The sequence below is a fragment of the Gavia stellata genome, chromosome 4, assembly GCF_030936135.1.
Source record: "Gavia stellata isolate bGavSte3 chromosome 4, bGavSte3.hap2, whole genome shotgun sequence".
NCBI classification, from domain to species: Eukaryota; Metazoa; Chordata; class Aves; order Gaviiformes; family Gaviidae; genus Gavia; species Gavia stellata.
In genome coordinates, this window is record NC_082597.1 from 72,203,208 (window position 1) to 72,215,375 (window position 12,168).

At 40.3% G+C, this 12,168-nt stretch overlaps 1 protein-coding gene across 1 annotated transcript in view; it reads left to right on the plus strand.

Annotated features, from left to right (window-relative positions):
• PIK3C2G (phosphatidylinositol-4-phosphate 3-kinase catalytic subunit type 2 gamma) overlaps window positions 1–12,168 on the plus strand; it is a 209,812-nt gene that overhangs the window by 116,583 nt on the left and 81,061 nt on the right. The window contains exons 18-19 of the mRNA XM_059816945.1: window positions 10,278–10,458; window positions 11,821–11,928. Coding sequence (XP_059672928.1) covers window positions 10,278–10,458; window positions 11,821–11,928 — 289 coding nt within the window. The remainder of the gene's footprint in view (window positions 1–10,277; window positions 10,459–11,820; window positions 11,929–12,168) is intronic.

Sequence of the window (12,168 nt, forward strand, 5' to 3'; positions counted from 1 at the left end):
CAGAGAGGAAGAAAGAAAACAGGCCTAGAAAGAAACGGTATGAAGCTAACAGAAACACTCTTTACAATGTAAATGCTTGTTCTTCTGTCCTGCCACTGACAGGAATGAGCTGACAAGAGCTGTCTCTCATGGTCTCCCCTGCTTTAATTAAATGAAAACATGGTAGGTATCATCTTGTTTGAGGGAGACTGCAGAGTAGCCTTATGCATAAGGAGAGCTGCAGTCTGAAGAGATTTCTCCCTTAGAAGAGTCAGAATCATGAAAAGATGAAAAAGTGTTATTGGGACTCTAGAGACTCCACTATTGAAAAGTCTGATTCTCTGTCTTCTGTTCCCTGAAAAAAAATGAGTTTTGCTAGTTACTTTTGAAGTGTAAAGGACTGTATGTCTTCATGATGCCACCTTATTTGAGCTGTGGAGGTTCTCTCAAAGTTTTTCTTTTGACAAAGTCACAGACACACATGCACAGAGGTAACAAGTTGCTGTGATCTGACGATCTGATCCATGCATCCTTTGTTGTTGTGCAGCATTGGTCCTACTACTGAAGCTGTACTCTTCAGTAGTCTTCTCTAATGAGATGCCACATGGCAAATTGCCAGAAAAAGAAGATAACATCTTACAGAAAGCGTACAACGTCGGATGAGAGAGGAATACTTAAAACAGAAAGTTTTGCAATCTTGTAATTACACTGAGGTACCATCATTGCTGGAACACCTAAAGCAGTACCTGCTGAAGGTTCATTATACCTCCCTATTCCTGCGTAGGCAGTGATCTGAAAAAAGTTCCTTTTGTTAGATATTGGGAAAATAAGATAAGCAGCGCCACTAGCTAAAGCAGAGACGTCCAGATGAAAGTAAAGATCCAGAAGAGACAGACATGTCAGGAAGTAATGTGGGATCAGGATCCTAGTTCTTCTTGCACCTATATTACCTGCGCTTAAAACACAATAGGTCTACAGACAAGTTCTTCCAGAGAGGTAGAAGTGATGCTGCCTTAAAAAGTTAATGCTAACTCCGCATGTGTTTGGAATGTATCAGAATGTATCAAAACTCATCTATCCTTCCTCTGCTGTTGGCAGCTGAGCACCTTGTCCATAAAAATCTGAGGCTCTACTTGAAAGATAACAGCTTTGATTGTAGACATTGTTAGACAAAGCAAATTCTTGTAACTGAGTACAGAGCAAATAGGAAAATTAACAGCCCATCTCAAGATCTACTGCTCTGCAGAATAAATTCTTTTGAATGACATAATGTTGGCAAAATAATGTCAGTCTCTCTTCTTATTCCCCCCACTCTCCACCCCAAAAACCAAACCCCTCCCTCCCCATGCCCAGGGTGAGTCATAAGAACAGTAATCTGAAAACTCTAGGATTATAAAGTACAGATATGGCTCAGAATATATGAATAAGATCTGGAACTGCTCCTCATATGAGCAGCCAAAGGCCATAATGACCTTGTAGAAAGACAATTTTAGTTTTCTGCCTGAAGCTACTTCTGTATTAGTATGTAAAAAAAAGTAAAACAACAACAGCAACAACAAACTAAAGCAAAAAAGTGCATATAGCATTTTAAAGTGAAGTTAACCAAAGTGTTGCAGTGTAACTCAGGTTTAATTCTGCAGTTTCATGTAAATCTGGATTGCCCAGTGCATGTGGAACCATACAGAATTAGTTCTGCGTCATACGTTTTGTTTTATAGTGTCATGAGGGATTTTTTGTTCCAGCTGTGAAGCTAATGGGAAGCTACAGAAGCTATCCAAAGCCATTTTGGTAAACATGAACTACCCAAACAATAGGCAGATGAAGAAAAACATTTTCACATTCTCCTCAGTGTATTGCTGTGATAACCGTGGCTTAAATTCAGCTATAGTGCAAAGCTTACCAACGCCATTGGCTCTAGTGGACTGCTTGAACCTGGATTAATTTTGTGTTTTATTTATATGGCTTGAAAGTAGAGTAGCTTAGTCACCTCCTGTATCCAATTAATTGCTGGCATATGTGGACATCATCCCATTAAAGCCATTGGGTCTGCTTATTTTAGTGGTGATTATCCCATCTAATCCCATTCATTGCAAGCTTCCAATGCAGTTACCCACTGGGAAGAATACAACAATTTCTGTGACGCCTGGCATGAATGGTGCGTTTCAGTTCCTGTGCCATGAATTTACTCTAAGCTATTACAAAGATAGATGATTTGTAGCTTTCAAGCTTGCTGATTCTGGTGTAAGTAGGATACTGCATGACATTCTGACAACAGCATAGCATTTGTTCTGAGGAGAAAATCTGCAATTCTGAAACAAGCACAGACAGGGACATACCTAGTCATGTGAAGAAAGCACTGGCAAAGATGGAACCAGACTTTTCAAAATTAGTGCCAGACTTGAATGCCATGTTTCTCATCGAATGCAAAATAATACTGCCCCATTGATAATCTTCATGCAGATATTAAATGCAATACATTTGTTAGGCAGCTTTTTTTTTTATTATTTTGAATACAGTTTTTGGAGGGCAAGGTTAATCATTCTCTTTGATTCTCTTTACTGAGACAATAGTATTTTTTCTGTTAATAATTGAAAGCAGTTAGAACTATGGTTGCATTCCTGAGCTTAAGTCACTCTTGGCATTAATGACACTTCAAGGTGAAGGCATTTCATTTCTCTAGCTTTGGATTGACGCTTTATTACGGTGGGATCTTTGGCAGACTGTGAACCCTCATTCACGGATTCTGAAGTTATCTAAGGTCAGCACTGTTGTGTACAGACGTTGTTGGAAACCACCACTAGTTCTGCTATGTTGGTGTTCTGCTGCAGGTATTTTTTGTGTTCATGATAGTGTGTTAATAAATTTGGTCCTCTGCTGCTTTCAGACCACAACCAATGAAGAGGAGCAGACTAGAAAGTGACCAACTTTGCTAACAATTTGGGGATTTTGGTGGTTTGGTTTTTTTTTACAAACTGGAGCGGAAAGAGACAGAGACTGTTAGCACTTCTTTTTGCTAGATGATTCTTGCAGCACTTATATTGACATTAACATATCCATTCAACAAGTTGGAGAAAACATGTTCTGAGGGTGATTGTTTCTTGCTTAGACCTTAGACCAGGTAGCATCTACTCTCTGGTAGTGATAGTGGTAACTGTGCATCATTATACTCCTCTATTAATTCTTGATACAGTTCATTTTCAAGGTAAATCCTCTTTCTTCTCCAGACAAAACCAGTTTTATCTGGGGTTTATTTTCTCAATACAGAAGTGTGTGCAACTAACTATGTTATGTATCAAATAAAACATTTTTCTGCTAGGCAACCTTAGCACAGTTTGGCAACTGACTTGCATAGCGCAACAGAGCCTTTGTTTTCAGTGATCTGCTAATTTTTTGTGAGTCAGCAGGACATGCATTCCACAGTTAAGGCATTCAGCAGGAGTGGGGAGAAAGGGGTTGATTGAATCTACTGGATCAAGTGATTTGTCTGGATGCAAATTGTGTTGCCTTCTTCATAAAGGTCTTTGAGAGAAGATTAGCAAACAGTGGCAACTAGTCCCTTGGCTCCCATAGAAATGTTTCTCAAGCCTAACCAGCATACTTGATAATAAGCCTGCAACAATTTTTTGTTATCTAAAGGAGACCAATGTTTTAGACATCTATTCTAAGTTATGTTATAAAAAAAGAATCAGAAAAACAAAAGCAAATGTATCACATGGCCTTTTAAAACAAAATTTCACTTTAAGCAGAGGTATTTTCCTTTCAAGGGTAATGCTTTGAAAAATGAGTCTATAAAGCAGCTCTGTTATATGAGAAGCAGCAGGTGGAACTGACTTGCAGGTGTCTTAGGTGAGAGGTGTGAAGAGAGTGGATAGGTGCTGCAAGCTACTGAACAGCTGTTGCTCTTCCATCCTGGAGACTTACTTGGTTAGAAAGATTCAGTGAAAATATTGTACCGGTCTTCACTCAATCTACTCAAGAAATACAAACTTTCATTCTCTTCTTGTTCTAGAATAGAAAGAAACAAGAGAAGAAAGATCAGTAGACGAGGCAGATTCTGCCAGCCCTCTTGTGCCTCTCCCTTTCTGCTGGCTTTGTACTCTGTCAAAGAAAGGGAGAATGAAAGCGAGTTTGGTCTTGGTCCTTCCAGCCAAGTGGCCTTGCACTCTGTTTTTGTAAAGCTATGGAAAATGCCCAGTACTACAGTCATTTGGGAGAACTGCTATGTCCCTTCTATCTTTGTTGTACATTAACTCTTCTGCCTAATTGACTTTGCTCCCCATTAGGCATTTTGTGCTTCTGTTTGTTTGTTTTTACGTCTATTGCTTTGTTGATCACTGTGGCCCAATAGGTCTACATAGAACAATGCTCATGTTTCCTCTGTTTTCCTTTCTGGCTTGTAGTACATAAATAACACCTTTCTAGAATTTGGGGTTAGTTTAAAAAGGGAGGTATTATCCTGTATCTATTTTTTAAAGGAAGTTGGCAGAGATAGCCTGTTATGTTTCTCTTGAGTAGCAAAGGACCATGAGAACAGAGCCACTTTAAGGTTTTCCAGCAAGGTTAATGAAACTAAATTTTGCTGTCCAGTGAAGGCTTATCTCACCGAGGCTGTGAAGGAGGCTGGGAACAGAGATTACATTGCAACAAGTGCAAATGTTCCTTTCTGTTCTCTGAAGCAATAGCTGCCATCCTACAGACACGTTCCTGGGAGCTTCAGCAAGTTCAGTCATCCATCCTAGGCACTGGCAAAGAGATCAGAAAAGCCACAGTCATATTTCCCAGCTTGGCACTCTGCTGCCTTAGAGTTTGGCTGCGTCTAAAGAGGCTGTGCCTGAGCAGACCAGCTAGCAAGTGAAAAAAATGAGTTCTGCAAACTTGGCTGTACTCTGCAGAGGAGTAAGGGGAGTTGTAGGCCTAGGGGATGGAGGACAATGGGTACTTGTTAGAATCTGGAATTCACTTGAGTTCACAGTGTTTGTGCAGTACTTGCTATGTTGATATCTCTATCAAAGGGATTATTCCCTTTATCACTGGCAGGGAAGTAAAAACCTTGTCCAATGTAATCTTGGGGAGATAAAAGAAAAAACTAAGAAAGGTTTTACATGCAACTGAATAATTAATAGCAGCAGTTGCCCACTCATCCTCATGGCCCATCACAGGCTAGATGGAGGTATTAATCTTCAGCTGCACATTTTTGTCATCTCTCTCATCCTTGTGTCTGTGAGTAACTTGCAGTGGGATTGAAGAAGCTGCAAAGCCCAAATGCAACCCCACTGGCAAACCACCCCTGTTACTTACTCTCCTGTTTAAGAATGCAAACAGTAAAATGTTTTCTTCAAGGGGTCAAAAATGAAACCCGTCCTATGCTTCAGGTGTGTGCCATAGTTCCATGGCACAACAGAGCACAAAGGACAGCTTAGGAGTGTTGCAGGACGTCTAATGAAAATCAAGATGGATGGCAACCTCAGACATGGAAGCTGTGCAGTGGTACAGAAGTGTGTTTGTGTGCTAATCTTTGATGCGAAGGGCTATGGAGAATAATTTTAAAACAATTATTGCTATAATGAGCAGCAGTCTTATACTAATGTTCTCTTCTTCTGTGACTCGTCCTGCCTTAGTGAAACAGAAAAAAAGCATGAAATATACCTTCACAACAAAGCATATTGACTTCCTTTGTCAAGTTTACCAAAGACTGACAAACGACAGCAAGTACCTCAGCACTCACCTTAAAACACTAAGGCACCTCATTTTCATGGTGTGTCTCTGAATTCAAAACACCTTAAGCAAAGACTACACAGTGTGCATGCTGGTAGGCACAGATTTTGTGTAATAAATACGAGACATCACTTGGAAATTAATTAGCTAGGGTCCCTAGTCTGACTTTGACACCATATGTAAATAACCCAGTCAAACTGTACCTTGCTCTTTCATAGCAGGTAGGGGCTAAAACCTTCAATAAGATACTGGAGATCCTGGCCTTTTCTTGGGTTTCTTTTGCTACCATGTGGTTTAACAGGCTACCTGCAAGCTAATCTGTCCTGTCAAGCATTACTCTCTGGTTCACTCTGCTCCCCTTTCTGAAGGAGACACGGAACAGATGTTCAAGCAGCAGAGTTGCCTGAGCAGCCTCACTCTTTCACTTGCCTGCCAAATCCATCTCAGAGAACAGACTGTGTCTGCGGCAAGGCCTTTAGAGCACCAGCTTTCCTCTCTCCCCACACCACAGAAGGAGAATGAGGCCAGCTTACCTGTTTTGGTACCATGATCCATCCAATCTCATTCGTTTCCTCCCTTTTTTTTTTCTCCTTTTTTTTTTTAATTTCCTTTTTCTCCATAGCTGCTGGTTTTAGCCCTGTTTCTCCTTCTCTGGCACAGCAACCAATTCAGTCTGATTCAACCCCACCTTCCCTTCTGCCCTGTGGCAAAAGTCTCTCCAGCACACTTGTGTTTCTGTTCGCAGAAAACACACACACATGCTTCTGCAGCTGCGAGTGCCAAAAAAGGGGGTCGGAGCCACCTTGCAGGCATGGAGTGGGTGCATGCAGAAAGGAAGAGAAGCAGCTGCTTGCGGAAGTTGGGGGCATCTTTCAGGGCAGCCCAGAATCTGGCTTGGACCCTCTGACTGCTGCTATGCAGGGGTAGTCCAGTTTGCTTCTTTACTAAATTTCAGGTCAGCATCCTTCTGTTTCCAGCCACGTTGTACTGTTTCCCAGAGAGTGACCTTGGGACAGTGTATCTGAATTACCCTGGCCTTGCTGAGAACGATGGTGTTTGTCTCAAATCGGAGAACCCTGAAGAGTGAGGAAGTCTCCCTCTTGTTAGGAGCAAGATCCTCTGTATAGGCTTGGCATAAAGCCAGGCTTTTATATTGAGTTCTATCTTGCAGAACTCTCTGAAAATTGTCAGAAAAAAAGCCAAACTTCACATATTTCCTTACTGGCAGCCTTGAGTTTTAAATCATTCCAATTTTGTCTTCCTCTGTCACAGCTAGGCATCTTGTCCTAACTTGAAAATTTCATTAGTGTCTTGAGCATTTCTCCATCCTGCAACCTCAGAAGTTGCAGACTTCCCTATCTCTGCTGAGTTCTCACAATGGCAGGGTGAAGATGTGTGGACCAGGAAACTGGGAAGACAGAATTACAACTGCATATTTGTTCAGTTGTTGAATAAACATTTCAGCAAAGCCTACAATGAGTCATCCCATTAAAAGCTGTCCTTTGTATCCTCCTTGGGACTGCTTTTATAAAATGAATAGAAAAGTCAGACCCAGTTAATCCAAATCATTTTGCAAATTAAGGTCTACAGGCTTTTAAAAGCGTACCTACCCCAGTGGGCAGGCAGGCAGAAGTTGTGCTGGCTGTGCCGCAGTCAGCAGACACATTTTGAGTGCAGAGCCCTGAGTCCCTCATGGGGCTGCTGAGGAAGCACATGCACTGTCGAAAGCTGCCATGTGGGCTCAGGCTGGGGAGTGTGTGCAGGGCTGCAGCTGGCATGGAAATGGATTTTACCAGTGAGATCATGATGACTGCCTCAACTTTCCCAATGGACCGGGCTCAAGAAGCACATGTGAGAGCATTCAGACTCTATACATCCTTTGTCCTCATGTACACCTTATGCATAAGCTATCTGAATCTGGCCCATAATTCTTTCTCAGGTCAAAAAGAAATGTTTATATTGTATGTGTATATAAGCTTATATTCTGTGAACACTCAGCCATAAGAATAACCAAAAAATGGATCTTCTAAGTTGATCTGCCTTATGCAGGGAGTAGTTCTGCTTAAAACAGGAAAATGTTTTGGTTTTGCCCTTTTGCCTCCCGTATGTGAAATCCTAAGTCTTTCATTTTAGGGAAATAAAAGTTGTTTTAATGTTCTGTATATCTGAAATTATTGAAGGGACTTCTCAAACATGAAAATGTAGCCTTTCTGGATTCCTTAAATATGGACTGTTAAAAATGGAGTAGGTGAATTAATATGATTTAGATGGTCAGGAGCTGATTCCAATGCAAGCCTAAGTGCAGACAGATGATTCTGCACCAACATAACCTGGCCAGTTCAAAATAGATATCACAGTGATGTTGTCTTTTCTTAGGTGCACTTGCACTTGTCTTTGCAGGGCAGAAATGAACAAGTTCATTCTGCCTGTGCTCTAAGAGAAATGCAAGCTGTTTAGCTGGACTGAGACTGAGCTGGGCTCTGCTTTGGTAGACTAAAATTCCTTCCCATGTGACAGTTTGGACTGTGCCAGTAATGCTTTTTGTTTGAAAAATAATCACCAAGCCTGTTCCTGACTTGCTGTTGAAGTGGGCAGAGCATGTTTTTGTTTTAAATCACCTTGTTTGCCTACAACTGAGCTAAAAGGCCACTGCAGAGTGTAATTCAGTACCCTAAACATAGGCTATTTACACCACACAGGGCATCTGAGACATCTGCATGGGAGTGGCACACATGAGATATTGCCTGCAGTGGACCCATGCCCTTCCAAGGCGGCAGCTGGAGGCCAAATGGGATTTCCTAGGATATCTAAAATGGCACAAGGTGTCTACATTTAAGCAAATGAATCCCATCCTGTGGAATCTTAGACTTACTGTGCTTGAAATCTGGAAGAATTAGTTTATCCACTGCCATATATGCATGTGCTCTCAGGCTTCTTCGGTTTGTGGAGGGTTCAGGATAAGAATACAGCTGTGTCTGTGCTGGGGTTTGCCTTCCACCAGGCATTGCAATGACAGTTTGTATTTCTTTCCGATCCAAAAAGTAATTATTTGTTTTTACTAGGCTACAGAAAGAAATGTCATTTCAATCTCCTCCAGAGAGTGCTGATGATAAACTTCTATCTCTTCCCTTTCATGTCTAGGCTTTTCTGATAGAAACACCACACATTCTTTTAAGATTTTCAGTACTTATAAACCCTTAGATGTTCAGAGGTTTTTTGTAGCTGGAAAGGCTTTTCAGAAACCAGTAGGTGATATTATTCTGCATTGAATTATATAGGAAAAGAGGACCTAGAAGGATCATTGCGTTGTAAAAGATGACAAGAATCCCTCATCACCAAAAGTTGCATGGGCTGCCATAGCAATGTCATAATGCCTTATATATGATTTGAAGGAGTTGAAGTGTCTATAGGAATTATGATGTTTTACCTTTAAATATCAGTGCTTGATATATATCTTGTTCTTGCTTTTTGTTATGTGACATATTAATACGTGACGTGCCTTGAAAGTCAACAGCTTCTCTGATTTCCGTCCTGTGAAAACTAGCATTATTTGTTAGGTTTGAGTAAACTCATCAGGTAAGGGAAACTGCATTAAGATTCAGACATTTATAGGGAATTTAAGGTTTGAGATGTTCTTAAGGATGAATTTGTGGGGAGGAAAGTTCAGACAAAAGCAAAGACCAGTTCATCAGTCCTTCAGGCAAAGGGAAGTCCCAGGCAATGGGCAGGATGTTAGTAGCAATATAAAGCTGGTGATTCCATCTACACTTATAAAAATAAATCAAATGTGTACAAAACCTCTGGCCCACATAAGGAAAAAATTTCCCAGTGATCAGTTCAATTAACTAAAACAACTCTTAAACTCCACAGCTTTCCTGGCCCAAATGAATGTGGAATTAGAGAATACTGCATGGTAAACATGAAAAAATAAAAAGTATGTTTTAGTTTTTATTTCTGACTTTCATGTTGGTAATAACCCCAGTTCCAAAGCTTTTACAAACTTCAGTAGAACTAAGAGCTGAGGTTTTGCTCTAGACCAATGCTTACCAGTAAAGAAAGGAATAAAGTGGGCTCATTTCACTCATTTTCGTAGTATAGCCAATTTCAGAAACGTCTCCTCAACTTAAAACAGTGAAAGTTTCTAGAATTGATGATACATCTGGGACTAAAATGGTCTTTAAATGCACCTGCTAGCTGAAAGATGTGCTTGATTCTGTAAGTGTACTGGCAGGAGAAAAAAGCATAGATTTAGGGTTATATATTTAAGACTGGACTTCAAAAAATACAACTTATTTTCACTTTGTAAAATTCTCTTGCAGAAATAAGAAGCAATACAGGCACTGCACTATGTATGACAATAAGAAATGGCAGGTTCCTATTGATTCAACACACTCAGAATCTCATTAGTTATCAAATGGAACTTGAGTACTGCCAACAAATAAACAACTTTTTTTTCATTCTCTGCTGCCCATAGTCACCAAATACAGATTAGTCTGGAGTGCATTTATTGTTTCTGCTAGAGGTGATACAAAATAAAAATCAGTTTTAGATATGCAGATGGTTTTTTGCCCTTCTTCCTTTAGGCTGTTGAAGAATGCACAGAATGAAGTTCATTTCAAAATCTGGTATCAGAAACTGCTGGCTGCTCTCCAGTTCTGTGCTGGAAAAACCCTGAATGATGAGTTTTCTAAGGAGGGGAAACTTATCAGAATTCTTGAAGACATTGCCAAAAAAGTAAAAGCTGCCAGTGACCCAAAAAGAAAGGTTTGTTAAAAATACCTCCCTTTCCATCTAATTTCTTCAGGTAATTTTATTTTTTCTGAGGTGTCACCTCTTTCCCATAATGCCCTTCACGTAAATAAAACCAAGATTTGACTACAATTTGTAAAATTTTGTGCTGCTCTGAAAATAAGTGAAGCACATGTATTTAATGGGATAACTCTCATCACTATTACTCTTGAGGTCAGCAGATCTTTTAAGCCATTTAAATTCCTTCATCAATGGTTTCACAATCATCTTGAAGGTGGTCAGAAATAATGGCAACAAAGCTGATTAACATTTTACTGAAAGGAGTGCTCACATTCAGCACCTCATCCCAAAATATTTGACTCCTGTACAGCTGCAGTGTTTCTTGAAAACTTTGCTAAGAGTTGTCCTTGACAGGCTGAACATCCTCATTTCTTAGCAAAGCCAACCAGAGTGGATTGTACTTAATATCTCAAATATAGCATTCAGCAATTAATATTGTACACGTATCTGCAGAGATGCGTTCCTGGCAGGAGAAGGCTTGCAGTCTTCTTCCCCAGCGGGTGCAGCTTTTACATTGTGTATGTACAGTTCCAATTCAAAACTGTTAATTTTCCAAGACAGTTGTTGTTACTTACCAGATGTGTAAAACTGCTTCTTGCTGAGATCTCAGCAAGGCCGATCAGAAAGCCAAATAAAAATATACCTGCCACTGCTGGTTATCATGAAAGTTATCATGAATTCTTTTTGTCTTGTTAAGGATTCAAAGATTTTCAAAGGATTTTTCAGAAAACTCTCAATGTTGCTACTGAGAGCAGCAAAGCAAACATGGAAGTAAAAAGACAAAAATATTTGCAAGGAGAAAAATCTAGGTAAAGAAAAAGAAATAGTAGTGATACATTATACATTACTGATGCATAATTCAGATTTTAGAGATTAATCTCAAGGCTGCAATTGCTGCGATACTGAGAAACTCCGGAACCTTGCAGTTAACAGACCTACGGTTAGGCAAGGGACATCACAGCATCGAGGCAATAAGCAACAAATTGTGAAATTGTCCAGCAAGGCAAAAAAGACATGAGATGCAGCAGAGCAGGTGTAAGGCTAATCAGCCCCTAATGAAGGGTATTGAATCTGAACCTACATGACAGCATGAACTGGTAGTGCATCTAGGCAGAAAAAGCATCAATGTGGAGTAAAATCACAGTTCTTATTTTTAATAACTGCACCTCATTGTGACCTCATTAGCAGTTATAATGTTACATGGATGCTACTAGCTCCAGAAATTGTACTGCTTGTTTAAAATATAGAAAGACAGTCAATAGCTTAAAAGCTGCTGTTATGTTCTTTCATGTTGCCATAATGATTCACATGCTGCAGGAGGTGTTAAAGGTGGAACTCAACAGACTTCAGCAGTTCTTCCAGGAGGTAAAGGTTTGTCGGCTTCCCCTGAATCCTGCGCTTGTTGTCCAAGGCATAGAGGCAGATGTAAGTCTAGCCCATGCAATGGATTATGGTTGTTTTTTTTTTTTTTGTTTTTTGTTTTTTTGGTTTTTTTTATAAGTGGGGAGAGGGAGTGAATGGCTGCATTGACTGGGAAATAATCTGACTGGTATTAAGCATGAGTCATCTGGTAAACTGGCATCTAGCCTAATCCCCTTTAAACTGGGGGCTTGTGTTGGAGGCAGAGGTGAAGGGGACTGGTGGGGTGGGTGTTGCATACGTGTT